Source organism: Pempheris klunzingeri, chromosome 21 (assembly GCF_042242105.1).
Source record: "Pempheris klunzingeri isolate RE-2024b chromosome 21, fPemKlu1.hap1, whole genome shotgun sequence".
NCBI classification, from domain to species: Eukaryota; Metazoa; Chordata; class Actinopteri; order Acropomatiformes; family Pempheridae; genus Pempheris; species Pempheris klunzingeri.
In genome coordinates this window covers 10,119,457-10,137,655 of record NC_092032.1, presented here as the reverse complement: position 1 = coordinate 10,137,655, position 18,199 = coordinate 10,119,457, and the positions used below count along the sequence as shown (strand labels likewise).

The 18,199-nt window shown below is 42.9% G+C and overlaps 1 protein-coding gene across 1 annotated transcript in view; it reads left to right on the top strand.

The window, feature by feature from the left end:
* pola1 (polymerase (DNA directed), alpha 1) overlaps window positions 1-18,199 on the top strand; it is a 48,898-nt gene that overhangs the window by 27,855 nt on the left and 2,844 nt on the right. The window contains exons 35-36 of the mRNA XM_070852695.1: window positions 5,873-5,989; window positions 12,934-13,030. Of these exons, the coding sequence (XP_070708796.1) occupies window positions 5,873-5,989; window positions 12,934-13,030 (214 nt within the window). The remainder of the gene's footprint in view (window positions 1-5,872; window positions 5,990-12,933; window positions 13,031-18,199) is intronic.

Sequence of the window (18,199 nt, the reverse complement as noted above, 5' to 3'; positions counted from 1 at the left end):
CTTACCCATAATGCATCTGCACAGACAATATGGTGTGGTCTATGGCGGTCCTGTAACTCTTTAATGGCTCTACCATCAATCCAGTTAGTCCAACACTTTGTTTTATGACCTGAAAAACGAATAACCTTCCTAGCATTACCAAACATTAGCATTCTAACTCTGAACTAAGGTATGCATTGTCGGCTAAACATTAGCATGTTAGCTGCAAGTGTGACTGTAGACCCTCAAACCTGTTTGGGTAGAATACAAAACTTTACCTCAACGTACACTATCAGTGAGTTGTTCAGCCAAGGTGGTAAACCACTTGGATCCTGATCCATCTCATCTTGTGATCAGCTTAGCCATCAGAAAGCGTTGTTTTACTTCTCTGTTGCTTTTAAGAGTTGCCCATGCAGTGGTTGTCTGATTTATGTCTGTACACTGTTTGCAAACAGATATCCGCAGACTGAGATTACAGTGATGGATTTCTTTCAGACCGAGTAGAGAAGGAGGATGTGAAGCAAACGGTATTTAGGGCAAGTTGTCTCTGTACTCTGTGCCCAAGGAGCAGCCTGAGAGAAGTAAAGTGGATTCCTGTGTTGTCTGTCTGTCTCTCTCTCCCTCTCTTTCTCTCTCTCCTGGTAGCTTCTAACACCTTGAGTGAGTGGAATGCACTGTCTGTAAGAGTGTGTGTGTGCATGCGCAGGGGTTACTCTCCCACAGTGCTGAACAGAAATCAATTAGTTTGGTGAATGTGTGGGGAGCGAGCCCCCCTCAACCCCTTTGTCACGATGTGTGAAACAGCTGCTACCACTGAATACTTACACCTCACACAGCAACACACACACACCACTGGGGGCTGAACAGCAGTGGACACAGCACACACAGCGGGGCAATGAAGAGGGGTAATATTGTGTAATTAAGGATTCCTTTCAGGCCGAGGGAGAGTTCAAATAGAGCTGTTTGTCTGGCCAGATAGAGTGAAAGCTCTGCACCTCTGTGTGTGTGTGTGTACACTAATATATGTGAGTTGGCGTCCTAAGCTAGGACCACAGAGACATTAATCATTACCGAAATTACCTCCTGTCCCCCCACCCGCATCCCTACCATTATCAATAAACCAGCACCCTGAGAATGGGCAAACACTTGTTCACTCTTCACTCTCGCACTCACACACACAAAACTCTGTCATCCTTTCCTCCTCTCATCCCACTGTCTTTGGCAAAATGAGAGATTCGCTTGTTTCCTGAACCACCCAATTCTTCTTTTTCCTTTTTTTTAAAAACCCCTCCCATCTAACCACCGTTGCCATGGCATTTAACAAATTATTGCAATTACCCTCGTCATGCGGGTCGCCCCTGGAAACAGGCTGAGGGGCAAGAGAAGAAAGGGGGAGGGAGAGAGAGAAAGGGTGAATGAAGACCAGAGAAGGTGATAATCCTGTTTTGAACAAAAGGTCAAATTGTTGAATAGAGAAGCTTTGATTAAGCGGAGGAGGTACAAAGTGGAACCGTTTGAGCTCTATTCTGTGTGTGTGTGTGTATGAGAGACAGAGAGGGAGAGAGAGAGAGAGAGAGAGAGAGAGAGAAGTAGATGGATTTTAGGTCTATTCACTTTAGAGCTGGAAGTGTTGACTGCTGAAGGACAAAAAACACTTAGAGCTTTTTCTGGTGTGTGTGTGTGTGTGTGTGTGTGTGTGTGTGTGTGTGTGTGGCGCAGGTGGATTCCTCTGGAACAGGAGTCATCTCAGAGAGACTTCTCCACTGTTAACATTAACAATTGATTGTCATTTTTCACACAAACATTTCACTAGTTTTTGCTTCTCAAATATGAATAATTGCAGTTTAAGTGTTCAAGTGCAATTTGAAGGTATCACTTTGGGCTTTAGGAAATTGCAAAAGACATTTCTAACTATTTACTGACACTTAATAGACCACATGATTTAAATGATTGGAGAAAAAAAATGATTTGAAGATTAATTGCTGATAACAAAAATAATTGTTAATTGCAGCCCTAATTAACAGCACCTGACCCAGAAAAGTTGATGGAAGGTTGAGACTAGGTCCGCAACTAATGGTAATTTTCAGAATCAATTATCATTCAGTCACTAAAATGTAAGATGCACATTGCAATTTTCCAAAACCAAATGTGAAGCCTTCAGCCATGCTGAAACAATGAGTTGATTAATCAGTTGGTCTGACGTTTTGGGTTTTTGGATTGTTGGTCGATGGGGAAACAATTTGGTGACATCACCTCGTGCTCTCAGATATTACAATGTGCATATATATCACCGTTTTTTTGACAGAATTAGAGACCAAACAATTAATCGATTGATTGAGAAAATGTGCAGCATACTAAACGCTGATAAAAATAGCTGTAAGTTAAAGCCATAATTTAAACACCTTAACTATAGATAAAGGCACATAAAAGACAGAAGATTTACAGAGCAAAGATGAGTTAATCTATCATCAATCAATTAAGCCTTTAGCTAACAAAATGTCGTAAATTGTGAAAAATGCCCATTGCGATTTCCCAGAGTCAATGTTGGTCAAACACAACAATGAATCTGAGGATGCCAACACTCCAGTGTTTTGCACCAGACTGCAGAGTAATTTTAAACTATTAAAGTATTTACAGTTTATACAGTTTGTCCCTGCAACTCCAGTAGTTCAGTAATAAAGAGGATGGTAAGATATCAGACTCCAAACTGTAAGAATGAGAGGTGTTGGAAGAGATGAGTGTTAAAATAAGCGAACACACAAAGAAGAGGAAGCAGCGAGAGGGTATATTTCGCGGCGGGCCCTGTCGTGGCCTGGTCTTGCCTCTGTTTGGTTAAATTATGTGGAACCATTTGACGTCTGCATTCAGTGTGTCAGGTATCCACTGCTATAATTATGCAATTATGAGCCTTTATTCTCTCGACTGTACACCCCCACCCTCGCTCAGCCAAAATGCCTCAATTACATTTTTTTTTTTGTTTTTTTTCCCTGCCTGTTCCTCATGCACTCCTTGTTTTTAGTCTTTTCTGTGTAGCTCACACAGGTCTGCTGCACTTAATCTCAATTTATTATTTTTCTGAGTGTGTGTGAGTCTTAAGTCATTTTAATGCACGTGAATGGGGAACGATTAGTGCGTGTGTGTGTGTGTTCTTCTTGTGAGTCCCATGGGAACAGCAGTGTGTGCCAAGGCTTGTGTCATAAGAAATACACTAAAAAAAGACAGACATCAAACAGCCGCTGATTGAAAAACACACTCTCATACTCCTTATCTCCCACCTCCACGAACCATTGTCCCGGACATGTCTTTATCAGAGACGCTGAAGCAGTCTCATTTCCCATGATGCTCAGCTCTTTGTACATGAGCGCCAGAGTGTTTAGATAATTAGTCCTGGAGCTGGGGTTTGTGGGTAAAGCTGTGAACTTTCTAATTGATTTGGGACGTTTGTGTGGACATGTGTGTTTGGCTTTCATTTAGAGGAGAGTGTGTGTGTGTGTGTGTGTGTGTGAGAGTTTCATAAATGATAATAATGTTAACATTTATCACATAATATGTAGTTTCTGTACAGCTCAACATCCTAAGAGCAGAGGAGGATGTTGTCTTCTTTCAGCTGTGATTATGGAGTGTGAAGGGTTTCCTTTACCATCAGAAAGGCTAAAGACAGCTTTTGAATGTAAATATTGCTCCATCTCAGACACTTCTGCTTTGGGCAGCTTTTTCTGGGTGTGTTAGCTTTTCTTACACTGATCAACATAAGGAAAGAGTATTTCAAAGTGGCCTAAGATAACAAACGCAAAATAAATGTGACTATGACATATGCAAATCATCAGTGGTGCAGCCAGTTGTTTTTAGAAGTCACATATTGCATTGGCTGGGGATCATCTGTATGTAATCGAGGTGTGACGAGATTTGAGCTTGAATACACATGCATCTAGAAGGAGAGGCTACATCACTCGTTATGGTCACATGAATGCAACAAAATAGAAATCCTGGAGGGAAACTAGTCTACAAAAGAAAAGCAACAATGTCTCAAGACAACCACCTCAAACTTAAAGCCAAACCTAAAATGTATTGATTAAAAAAAACTAAGTTGGAGTAAATACAGACTTTTCTTTTGATCCGTTTTGTTGATCAGTGTCAAAGATTAATGACACCAAATGTGATTGAAAAATATCAGTATCTTCTGCAACTTCAGTAAATCCATTTATGTGATTGTACTTTTGTCTTTTAAGGCTGGCTTTAGACAGTGGAGTGCAATGGAAACAGATGCAGGAAGCCTGTCCTTCTAACCAGCCTCTGTTTGTTCTAGTTGGTTCTTGCCATGAGAGGTTATTGAAGGTTTCCGTTAAGAAAAGGTTTTATGTACCGTAGAGTAAGTTGTAAAGAAAATAAATAATCTTTACCATTTCTTTTGGAGCCGTAGCTGCTCAAAACTGATCAGGAGACAAAGCCAAACATAAAAATCAATCGGAGAAACAACGCGTGCCTGTCTGTGTGAGGGGGATGTGGATAGAAAGACAGGTGCAGTGGTTATGAGGGGTTTATTTTGAGTGAATGGAAGGAAGGAAGGATAGATATATGTAGGAAGAGAAGCAAAGGCGTTGATGGCGGTGGGTCTTTTGCCCTGTCATTAGTTGGGCATTAACCCCCTCCCCTTTAAACCCCCTTAAGTAATGACAGGGCATAAGAAGCAGAGGGGGTGGAGGGGTCTGAAAGAATATGGGGAGATTGAGAGGGTTAGACCACAGCACCTGCCCAGGGTCACTACCTCACCCCAGGGGGTCCTAACTACTGCCGTTTTGGCTGTCCTCTGCTCTGCCTGTCTGACAAGTACTCAGAGAGCAGGACCCCGACACACAGCAGCAGCTGAAGATACATTCAAATGTAAAGACGGAGAGAAAGCGAGCAGGCTGGGATGTGAAGTCAGATGTAAACTTGTGTTCTTTTTCTTCTGCCTGTTTCTTGTTGTATTTGTTTTCATTTTACAACCCCTCTTTTTTTTTTTTTTTCCTTCCTGCAACTACTTTTCTTGTCACTTCTGTTGTGCAGAATTAGAGCACCTAAATGGAAGCAACAATTTTCAGCAAAATTTGCTCATTACCAGACACAGTTTTAAAGTGTCTTGAGGCAGCAAAAGTTTTTTTTTGGTCAATTTTTAAGAAACACCTTTTATCAACAAAATAAATGGTATTCACAGAGGGTAGCAAAGGCTGCTATGAATGTTTTTCTTGAATGGAAACCCTTCTATGTTCATCTGCCTGGTGGTAATGCACCTTTGTTTGTGTCAGTGTTTTGAGATATTTGCATCAGGGATACATTTGGACATGAAAAGGTTAAGTTTTAAAGTAGTTTCAAAGCATCATTGCAGCAATAAAAACTCAGGGAGTTTGCTAGATGTTCTGAAAACTGTAGAATGGGAATTAAAAAATGGGCCAATTTAGCAGAGAGTATTTTAAAACTTGTTTTTTGACTTTATCGCTTATTAATGTGGTTTTCAGTGTTCCGTTTCCTCTTCAGAGCAGTTCAAAACCAGACAAAGGACCTAAAGTTTAGAGATGCAGATAAAGATTATTTTCATCAACGATTAAATATTTAGTCTATAAAATGTCAGATTGTTGTTAAAAATGTCCAGCATACTGTATTTTCCAAAAGTTAACACTTTAAAATGTCTTGTTTTGTTGGACCATAAATCCATGAACCCCCAAATATTCAGTACAATGATATAAAAGCAGCACATTTAAGAAGCTGCCACCAGAGAACGTTTGGAGTTTCTTCATATAACTTAATCATTTGGGGGAAAAAAAAAAAGCCATTTAGTTCTCTGTTGTTGCAGTCATGCTAAAGTTTGGAGGTCTTACAGCTGCTGAAGGTTATATGTCTGCTGTGTCTCTCGTAGGGCTGGTTGGTGTGTGAGGACCAGGCCTGCCAGAACAGGACCAGGCGCTTGCCCATCGCCTTCTCCCGCCACGGACCCATCTGCCCCACCTGCACTCGAGCGACACTCAGACCAGAGGTAAGGCAGCCACAAACATCCACCCTTTTGGTCAAAGAAGCACACACCAGACGGCTACACACACCAAAGCGCCTTGTTGAATTCTTGATGTTTTGTCCAGGTGATGGTGCTATGGAGCTGAAGTTGCTCCTCTCATATGCACTGTACATCTTTACTCATTAGCATCACATTTCACCATACACACACGCACGACGCCGAATGTTATCTCCCCTGTGTCGTCCAGTTTCTGTGTGTTTGTGTGACAGTGCGTCCGTGCACTCACATGCCTGCCTTCATGTGTTTGTGAGGCACTTAGTGCTGGTTGGTAGTTATACCATTAAAAGCATCTGTCTGTCTAGCTCTGGTGGCCGCCTTATGAACGCTTTGTTAGCTTGACCACTGGATTTAAAAGAAACACTCTCCCTTTCAATTTGAGCGTGACGGTTCAATCTATTTTTTTTTGTCCTCGCTTTATCTGTCTCATTCTTACCATTCCTGTCTCAACCCTTTGCCATAACTCTCTCTTGTCAATTTTGTATCTAGCATGCCCTGCTCCTATCTGTCCCCCATGGCTGCTTTGCTGTGTCTGACTCTGTGGCGACAGGTTGTAAACCAGAAGGCCAATTTCTGCTGTCACTGTAGCCACTTAGGCGGCCATTGCTGTGCCTGAGGGCCGTGGCACTTTAAACTGCAGGCTGAATAAAACATTTAACTCTCTGTGCTCACTCACATACCTTTTCTCTGCCCTAAAACATGTAGCCTCTCTTCATTTTACCTGCGCCTCAACCACTCTTCACTCTCCTGTAGCTTAGTCCGTTTATGAAGAATGGCGATGATGAAAATCTAGAAGAAACCTAATCAGTGAAGTTTGAAAGGTCTTCCCACCATCAGCAGGGCTGATATGTACACTGCAGGACCTTTTAATGCTTAAACTGGTTCACAAAGGATAGGAGCAAAATAAGCAGGAGCATTCAAGATGATATGTACTTTGCCAGCTTGGCTAACTCCTATGGAGCCTCTCATTCGCTGATCAGATTGATTAGATGCATTAAAATGTTCTTAATTCAGGTCATTTAAATTCACTATCCTTTATATAAACCGTTGACTACATTAAATGGACGTATGAAATGGGGATTCCCTGTTGTAGCTGCACTGTGCTGGCACTCAGTCAGGAGGCCTCCATCTGCTTGAATGATCCCCGTCCTCGACAATATGCTGGATCGGTCTTGTTAGCACTACACTACAACCTGCTGACTGCTACAGGGAATAAAACTCTTGGCATGCCGTGTAGGCACTAATGGAAAAACAGAAAACATCGTGTTTATCCATTGAAGTGTCATAAATTCAGCTTGTGGAACATTTAAGTACAGAAACTTTGAAATCAGTCATGTTGGCAGCCTTGGCAAGAATTCAGGAGGCTCTTCTTCTGTGGTGTCCTGATTACTTCCAAATAATATGTTTTGAACTGTATCTCTTCAATAAATGACAACTGAAGCAGTCTTAAATATGTAAACTGGCACTCTGCAGGCTATTCTACCTTGTTGAGAGAGAGGGCCGCATCTGCCCCACTGACGGCAGGACATTTAAACCCTATTAAATGCTGTGGACCCTTACATCTGACCTCTCTCAGAGAAGAGAGAATTCCCTCCCAAAGAGATAGTCAAACATAATTCACATCAGGCTAACACTGACTTTTCAGTATTAAGTAACACAGCTATCTGAATCCAGCCAGTGCAGGGAGATTAATAGCCCACAAGCTTACATATTAAATTGCTGCCAATTATGCAAAGTACTCAAGAGGCCATTCATTGCCGTTTGAGCTAGTTGTAGACAGACTGTGACTCAAACAGCTAGGGAGGAAAATGAGGCGTCCACCAGTCCCCACTGAGATGTCTTTTTTTTTTTTTATTATTAAAGTTTTTGGGCTGTTGGAAGTTCCATCAGGTTTCTGTGCGTCCAGCCAGGCTGTGCCTGCTGGATCACTCTGGCGACATTACCTTTATGCGTTTAATCTGCCAGTGTCGCCTCAGATTAGTAAACTGATACCAGCTCCGTCCAGAGAGACAATCAGGGCTTGTTTCTTTGTGTGTGCTGTGCGCTAAAACCGCTTGTTTTTGCCAGTGCTTTTGCAAAGGAGCATCTTGTTTGTGACTCTGCGCTTCCTTTTCTCTCTTGCATCATGGTACATTTACCATCGCAGTGGGCGCTGCCTCTCCTCTCTTCTCCGCCCTCCATCCGTCTCTCTCACTTTGCCTCTTCCTTTTTTCTCCCTCTTTCCCTCTCTGGACACAGATTCAGAGCGTGATCTGATCTCCATGTAATGGGAGAGTAATAGGCACTCTGCCTTGATTGGTTGGTAATTTGGGGGAGTTATGCACAGGTGCAATTTGTAATATTTTCAGTAAATTAAATTTCTTTCTCTTCCTCTCCCTCGTTCTTAGTCTCTCCCTCTCTCTTCTCCCTCCCCGTACAGCGCTTAACTCAAATGGGCTATTTTTTTTTTCTCACACTGTCTCACATCTCTGTCCTGACTTTCCTTTTCTTTCTCCCTTTCATTCAGCGCTTTCTTCCTCTGCTCTTTTCTTTTCATTTTCTTTCCCTCCCCTCCCTCCTTAGCTCTCACACTCATTCTCTCTTCTCCTGGCTTGCTCTTTCTCTCCTCCTCTCACCCTCCCTTTTTGTCTCTCTCTTTTTCTCCCCTCGTTTTATTGATGTACGCTCAGGCGCCCATTAGAGCTCCCTTTTTCCCTCTAGTGGAAATTGCAGCATGTTAATTTTCACACAAATTACGGCAATAGCAGGTATCTCTATTTGATACATTATAGCGGGAGCAATCAGAGATAATTGAGTGCCTTTCAGAGGGAGACGGCTGCATTCACTGCCGGCTCAAAGCTGCCCCATTATCGCCTAATCGCTCTTTAAACACTGAATTTTGCCGAACAAAAATTCTTGTCATAATTTTGCTTAAGTGTATTTGGAAATCACAGTCCTTTGAGCGAGGATAATTGAAATCAAATCCCTTTCACTGGAGCTGACATTTCTACATTTCCCTCCAATTGAAATTAATTTCAAAAATTGAGCATGAATATCTTCAAATAGCAGGCAATTATGCCTTTCAATGGGGAGAAATTACCGGTGCTGAATCGTTGGAGGCTTGCGGGCGAGAGCACCAGTTAAATGCCTTTGTTTCCCGCCGTGTTTGCCTAGTAAAGATTTACATATATTGACTCATTATGGTGTCTTGTGAAGCTGATCGGCGTGACTACCACAACCGGCAATAACGCTCATCGCATCTAAAAAGCTCAAGAGTTTTAAAGCCTTGTGGCCTCACAGCTGAGGGAAAATGTATGTTTGTTTCTATCAGTCTCCCTCCCGCTCTCACTCCCTCCCTCTTTCTGCAGCTGCAGTTGTGCGAGGGCTTGGATATTGTAGCTCCGGCATTTACAACGCGTTTTTGTAGAGTATGGAGAAAAGTGTGTGACGCAGAGGCCCTGTTTGTGTCACTGTTGCTGCGATATTTTATCCCAAGCCATATCCATGTCAAGGCTTTAAATGGTCCCAGGTTTTAAGCAGCTCGCACACTTTCCATCCTCTATAAACTCTGTGTTTTTGTTTTTCCTCACACACAGACACAGACAGATGTATTGTCTGACTGACTACCTTTTCATTAACTGCTTCACTGGTGTACTTGAGCGACAGTATAGTGCGCAAAAGTTCTTTGGAGGTCGGTGGTGTGTGTGTGTGTGCGTGCATGTGTGTGTCCGCGTGTGTGTCTCCTAAAGGATGGAGACAGGTGTTTTTAAGACTCTGAGGAAGTCTTGAGTGCTCGTTTTATTGTGTGAGCCATTTTCGACTGTTGCTCTGTGATTTGGATCAATTTGTATGATTTAGCCTCTTTTTCTTATTTCTTACTTTTTCCTTTATTCTATACATTCTGTTTCTCTTTCTCTTCTCTCACATACACACACATCCCTCTTCCTTTTTTTTTTTTGGCTTAACTGCGTTTGGCTGTGTATATGTGTGTTAGGGGTTGCGGGGGGAGTCAGTCGGGAAAGAGGGAGGCAAAGGAGTAAGGGGTATGAGGCGGGGGCTGGGGGGGTCCTACGCTCCCGGGAGAGAGGCAATTTCACAGCTGGTTTGCTCCTTAGGCAGTCAGGCTGAAAATGCTGCAGATTTGTGGAGCAAATTGAAATGGTGTCAGTGCAGGAACAAAGCGCCGAGCTGAATGACGAGGTAGGCGTGTGTGTATGTGTGTGTGTTGCTGTGTGTGTGTGTGTGTGTGAGAGATAGAGAGAGAGAGAGACTGAGGTGGGGTTGAGGGGCCCTAAATTCAATAACAACCCAGTAACATTTTAGCCACGCCTTTCTGACACCTGTCAGTCAATCAGTATGCAGCAACTGGCCCGCCTACAATCAGCATTATATTGTGTGTGTGTGTGTGTACACGTGTGTGTGTGTGTGTGTGTACGCCTCGTGTGCATTTGTGTTCTGTGTGTGTTTTATTTCAAGAGGAAGAAGTGGTGTGCGATGTTTGTGCCGACCGAGCTTGTTCAACCTTGGCAACCGTAACCGAGGCTCCATTATGGGATGTGCATGGTTTGGTTGTTGACTAGGCAGTGCATCAACGGTCAACAGCTGTGCGTGCCATGTGGGCAGCCTTAGAAAGCCATTAAACACATATACACACATCCACACGGCACATAGTTTGCATTTAGTTGCATTAGATACTCTTGCCACTTGATTATGCCACAGCAGTAAAAACTGAAATTACAATTATGCACATTGCCGATTGGCAGGTATAATGGGCACACACAAACTCACTTCTCACACACACACACACACAGATACTGACACACAGGAATTGTCAGGGGATTCTTCCTGGTGGTAATAATAAAGCACTCGGCGCACACCTGATGGCAGTGTGGGGTCGGGGCTTAGCGTGCCCTCTCCAGCGTAGCAGGGAAATGACGAGCCAATAACTGCAATTAAACATGCAGTATAATGGCTAATCAAATTGACAGCCTCGGCTGTTCGCATGCCTCTCTCACAATGGCTTATCACAACAAACTATTATGAGGGAGGGTATTTCAGGCCCGATCCCCTCTTTTCTTTCTCTCTCCCTTCCTCACTGTCTCTGATTCTATCTCTCTTCTTTCTGTATCTTTACCCTTTCTCTTTCACTCTCTTTTTCCCCTCTTCTGTCTTTCCCTCCCACCTCCCTGTCTTGCTCATCCTCTCTGTCTCTTTCCCCTCTCTCTCCCTCTGGCAGGCTGTCGTGTGGCTCCAGCTAATTGCAGTGGAGATTAACAAAGCAAGCAAATTTGTTTTCTTGCTGTACTGTGTCACACAGAGGAAAGGAGATGTTTTCAGGGAGGTATAGTTGAATGAGCGGAGCGCATGTATTTAGAGCCAAGTTCAGTTTTGTCAAATAGGTAAACATGGTTTATCATTTATTATTATTCAGGATGTTAGTCTCCACTCTCATTAGGCTAAAATAATGAGGATTAATAACTCACTTACAAATTTACAAACAGGAAATAAAGCTCATTAGTAGCATTGTTGGTGAGTTAATTTTATCCGACATGTGCTGACGCACTGTATGCCACTGCAAGTCAAAGGGAGTTTGAAAAGGGAGAGAAATGCTGCGTTCACACCCAGTCAGCAGAATTGGAAGAGCAGGAAAACTTTATGATTGTTACTCAAGATTTATAATCTAATAAGACAAAAAAGCTGCAATTATTCGATTAGACCCAACAAAAGTCTGGGGTGTCTGAGAACATTTATTAGCATTTATTTTGACCATAAATGCTAATAAATGTTCTGTTGATCAGCTATTCGATTTATTAAAACCATTTTAGCTTCACATGCAAATATATATATTTTTTTTTTTGGTAGAAGTACTTTGTCTTGCATAGAGCTCACTAACCTGACTCCTGACAGTTTGATTTTAACTTTAATCCTACTATGAATTTCCTAAAGAATTAAGGTTCATTGGTGACAGCTGATATGACCTATAACCACAGTTTGTCGTTTTAACCATTGAAATCGGCAGTCAGCGGCAGCTAGAAAGGAGAAGCTGCTAGCTGAACGTTTTATACACTTGGGTCTTTTGCTTTTGAGAAGGTGCGAGGAGAAATAACAGATTCTTTATTATCAGAGCTTAGCGAATTTCACCAGCCAGTCAGAACAGTCACTCAAATCATTTGTCACATTCACACACTCTAATTTTCCACTCTTATATGCAATGAAATAAATCCAGCTGTCATTTTGGATATCTGTGCTGCAAGACTAGCACACTGAGGTGAACAGAATTTAGTAAAGAGAGGTTTGTGTTTGATCAGCTTTATTACAGCCAGTACCGATCCATTAAAATACATCCTGATCCGACTGGATACTGATACTTAGGATCACCTCAGGACATCTCTAGTTAATATACCTAACTGGCATTTGTGGCATTTGCAGCTGTTTTGCAATCAGGCTGTTGACACTTCTCGTAGGTATGCACCGATCTGGTAAGCTTGATCTCTATTGGCTCCATTGCTAATCGAATGGGTATAAGTGATCCAATGACTGGTCCAAATGAAATGCATGTTACCTTTTATGCAAAAATGTTTCATGGGTTTCATGCAGTGAGTTACATGTAGTTTTAATTTGGGAAAAAGAGTTCCAACAAGTGAGGTACAGATCACTGTGAACATGGTATTAGAGCTAAAGCAAAAGTGAAGAAAATGATATTTGGAACGTGGTGAAAAGAGTGTGGGAGGGGAAGTGACTGGGCACAGGTTAGCCGTTTCATAGTATGAGTAATTTTTCCTCACAAAATGTAAGCATGAGCTAACCGAAGCTTGCCGTCCACCATAACACGGCAAAGTTCTTCCAATATTCATCAGATTGTGCTTCAGGTGTTGTTCACCTTGTGGTACAATGTTTTAATCTGTGTTGCTCTCTGTGTGTTTTCTCTACAGTACTCGGAGAAGGCCCTGTACAACCAGCTCTGCTTCTACGGGTTCATCTTCGACTGGGACAACGCAGTCGCTAAAGCACTACAGAGTGACGAGAGAAGTAAGACTGTGCATACACACACCTGCTTATTCAACTCTCAAAAGTCTTTTTCTGTTTGTCACAGGATTAATTTCTAAAGTTTTGTGCAAACAGAAACTGCCCTGCTTTTTTAAATCTTATATTTTATTCATTTTTTTGTGCTACTTTTATTATTCTGCAGCACCACCTTTGAAACAGAAATCAAGTTACTGGAGCCGCTATTCAAGCTTGAATTTTGATGTCCAAGAAATGCTTCCTCACAACAACACATACAACATAGCATTAGCAATCAATGGCTATACGTAAACCTTTTACCCAGGCTACACTTACAATATTCACCAATGATGTGAGACACACACACACACAGACTCACACTCACACACACACACACACACACTCACATGAGTAGCAGAGTATGGGCATTGGATATGGGGAGGGGGTTAAGGACATTCAGCTCCTCGAGTCGACAGCCCTAATTTAGGAGACGGATTCAATCACACACACATACAGAATGCAAAACGCTCCAATCACTGAAAGAAAGAAGGAAAGAGCCCTCGATCACTCTCCCTCTACCCCTACCCTCACTGTCCATCTCTACCGCTTTCTCTCCTTTGCTCTCTCTCTCTTTTCTCTCTCTCTCTGCCTCTCTTGGACAGGCACTCGTTTGGCTGTGTTGATTGAAAACAGGTTTTAGATTTGGGGAAATGATAGGGGGAGTAATGGGCGCGCTGACGAAAGGATAGCCCTTCTCCTATAATGGGACATGGAGCGTATATTTCCCCCCTTGGACTCAAATAGACGCTACTCCAGCGCTCTGGGCGCGCTCAGTAGGCGTCAGCCACAAGGCCTCTTTACCCATAGTTCTCCCTGATTGATGTCACTTGATTAGAAAGGGCCGCTGGGCCGAGTCATTTATTTATTTTGATTAAATATTTATGTATGTATGTTATTTATGTATGTATGCCTGAATGCTGCAAGTGAGTGTGCCAGCCAGGTCCCAAGTGAGGCAGCGAAAGAGTGAGACAGCAGAGGTAAATATAACGTGTAATCAACAGATGACCACTCAGAGGATGGAGGGAGCTGAAATAGAGGGATTGGACCGGTGTAGAGGAGGAGAGGGGGGCAAAGGGAAAGAGTACTAACATGATTATAGCCTCCATTTTTGCTTTCTTTTATTTCTGTCTTAGCCCAGATGCAAGAAATCATCGCCAATCAATTCACGACTCTCCTCTTTTCTATATGTGCCTGTGCTTTGCAGCTTTTCTGATCTGCACCAGACTTTTCTCTTCCTGGGTTTCAGCCTTATTTTGTATCGCAAAATACATTACAGTACATTCTATACTCAGTGGTAAAGTGTTGGAAATGTGTTGTCTGTTGTCTACAGTGTGCAGTGTTCAGTATACAACACATGGTTGGGGAGCAGTTTAGCATCTTGTCTCGTGACGAAGTCAAAGATTTTGTGGTCCGCTGACACCAGATCAGTGTCTTTCAGTAGGAATCAGATGTGTAATGTAAGCAGTCTGTGCACTTACTGTTTCACAATCAGATACACTTCTAATGCAAACTGTTGACCTAGCACGATATCTGTTTTAAAGTTAGAAAATGTGACCACATCCAAGCTGAAACACCCAGTGTTGTTGTGCAGCTAGCGTTCAGCACCGCCTAGCGCTCTGCAGTTACTATTCACAACAAGTTTCCCCTGACTTGTCACAGTGACGGCCATAAAAAATGTGTAGCTGACTGATGTTCTCGACAATCTCAAACAAATGATTCTTAATTAACAGACTGAATTAATTACATTGGTGGTTGTTTGCTTTAAGTGATTTCTGTATCGTGTAGGTTACAATTTAAAATGCCTCATCCATGCCATAATGCCAGATTAACAACAGGATGAGATATAATTTGCTGCAAGGCTGACATGGAACTCATCATAGCACACAGAACGAACTATAACTGAACTAAAATTACTCATGTTTTGTACATAAAAACATAAATTATTTTGATACTGACTGATATGAAATTCACAATATTGTAGTTCTACTTGTACTCAGAAGGTGCCATGGAGTGTTAATCAGCAGGTTTGGGTTGCTGTCTCTGGATGACCACATCAGTTAATCTTATCTGACAACACTGACTGACTTGTGTCTCCACCAAACGATTAATATCCAACAGACACTCGTTCCACTGCTTTCCTCAAATGGAGGATGATGCATGTATACACACACTCATGCTGCTATAAAATATAGGTTTAAGGTGTTATCCCTCTGTCCTGGGGCAGTAATAACACATATTACTGCATTACACACCCAGGGCCCACACTGTTCAGATTACAGGGAGGAGACATACAATCCTATACACCCTACCCTACTCTGCTGTGTGCGCCTGTCCATTGAGTGTTGTCGACACTGTTTGTGCATATATACCTGTCTGGTGGTGACATGTAGTGAGCGTACAAAGATTCATCTGCTTCTAGAAGAGCTGTTTATACATTATGCTGACAACTTGAAGTTTCGAACTCAACCTTCCACCATTTAAGATCATAAATCTAGAGAGATCTATAGATCTTAATTCTGGTCATCAGTGAGCTTTGTATATGACTTTTGAAGCAGAAATAAATAGGCTGCTGAGAATACTTGCTAACTTGTCCCCAACAAATGCACTGATTCCTCTTGTTTGAGTAACGTTTGGTAAAAATCTACCCAGCTCAGCTGCTTAAGGGAATTATTTTGCTTAAAATCTATATAGAATTTGTCGTTTTTTTAGCAAAGTGTTCAGTAGGAATGAATTGGCTTGGAATTGAAGGTGTTTTCAAAGCAATACTTTGTGCCGTATGAGTCAGTGGATGAGTTGGTAAACTTGGTAAAAACCCACACGAAATTAAAGCGAAACAGGATGCATCACTGAAAGCTACATGACCTGTTATTGACGCTCCTGCCTCAGACGCATGTAACCAATGATATCTGCTCAAAGCGCACTCACCTACGGGTGGGATCGCTTTCCCCCCACTGGACCGAGACCAATTCCTCCAAAGAGTCTCTGCGCGGTTCTTTTGGCCTGCATCAGAGTGTGATTACTGTGCTCAGATCAGCCCAAACGAGTCACACCATGAGGGAAAAAACGAACCAGAGTCCGATTCAACCTGAAGGTTTAAATGTGCCCAGAGAGCCACAGACGGGCTGAAAGTATTAAAGAAGACTAACGCGTTGTTTATCTCTCTGTGGTAACAGTTATGGATGATACCTGAGTATTTATGGTTCAGCCATTCACCAGAGTCTGAATGTACATGTTTACATTTGTACTGAACACACACAATAAAGCACATTTAAGTAAAATAGCTTTACATAAAAGAGCTCTGAGTCAAGGCTGAATGTAATTGGATCAGCTTGTGTGTGTGTGTGTGTGTGTGTGTGTGTGTGTGTGTGTGTGTGTGTGTGTGTGTGTGTGTGTGTGTGTGTGTGTGTGTGTGTGTGTGTGTGTGTGTGTGTGTGTGTGTGTGTGTGTGTGTGTGTGTGTGTGTGTGTACACCGCAGTGCCGCAGCGTGTTTGTGTGCGTGCACGTTTGCAAGCGTGCGCCTGTCTTATCTACATGTACATTGCATTTTTGTGCCTGATTGCTGCGACTGAGTAAAACATGGAGGTAATTTCATCCGCTGCAGGAGATCTCTAATAGATTATACAGAGGCACACACACACACACACACACATACACACACACACACACACACACACTATGAAAAAAACATGCTGTCCGCTCCTAAGCTGGGAACATCCCGTATCAATGACTTTCAAATCATTTCATGTCACTTTTCTTCTCTCCATCTCCCCTGCCCTCCCTTTTTATCTCCCTCCCTCCCTCCGTCTATCTGTTGCCTTTCTCTTCCCTCCCTCACCCCTCCCCTCCAGGTCTCAATCTTGAGTGTGGGCAGTATGATTGCGTGTGTGAGCAATAATGTAATTTTGCCGCATTGATAAAATATAAATTGTCCTTGAGCTGCGCTTTTCTAATGATCCATTTACCGACAGCTTCCCTGCCACCTCTCAGCACTCTGCATTTGGTCCTCTTCTACCCTCCCACTCCTCTTCCTCTCGCTCTGTCCATCTCTTCCCTCTCCATTTTCTTCCCCCTCTCTTTTGCTCTCTCTCTCTTTCTCTCTCTCTCTCTCTCGCTCCTCACCTTCCACGCTCACCCTCCCTTTCTCCGCCGATACAAAGCGGGGTGGCAAAATCCGCGGGTGCGATTGTCAAATCAATTATTCATTCTGTGCAATTACACTCACACAAAGAAGTTTCCCTGTGCTCCGAGTGGTGATTAAATTAACTGCTATTCCAGCTGCCCGTCGCCACCAGCCTAATAGAATATTCATGGAGGCGGCCGACGGAATGGCCGATCTCCATTAACTTCATCATGCTCACTTAATTACAGGCTTGTTATTGTATTTACACCTAGTTAGAGCGTGCAGAGCCCCGATCTACTCATGCCCAGCACCGCCAGAGTATGCGCGAGTGTGTGACAACACCTAGTTAGAGCAAAGATAACCCCTGATACACTCCCAGTGCGAGTGTGTGTATGTGTGCGAGTGGAAGAGAGAGATGATGTGTAAGGCAATCAATTAGGCAAAGTTTTTGGGATCCAAAGCTACATTTGTGTCTTCAGTGTGCTTTCCATCCATACAGCCTTTTCCATCTTTAATTCCAGGCGTCACCTGTCGTTCTTGTTATTTCCTCGCTCCTTTTCCCCTCACATCTAGGCCTTCCCAGCGACGCCGTCTCCCCTCTCCTGTCTCCTTTCCGCCCCACACTCGCTCTTTAAGGGAGGCTATTTATTTGAACTGCACTCCCCACTGTGCTGCGACTTGCAGCAAGGTCTCTCCCTCTTTCTTTTCCTCTCCGTGACTCTTAAATCATTCTTTTATCTGTTCGCCACACAGTGATTGAGGTGGAAAAGAGAAAGGAGTGAGGAAGAGGGGAAAGAGGAGAGGAGGGGGAGAATTATTTTCTCCTACCTTTCAGAAATGATGACATGATTGCTTTCGCTTGATCATGCATCATCACCCCCCTTCTATTCCCCAGATAAATAGACTAGTTTGCCTCTCCCTGCTTCTCCTCTCCCCTCTCCTCTATCTTTCCATCCTTGTCCTTGCTAACATGAGGATTATCTGGTAATAGTTGCTGCTGGCGTTTCAGTCAACC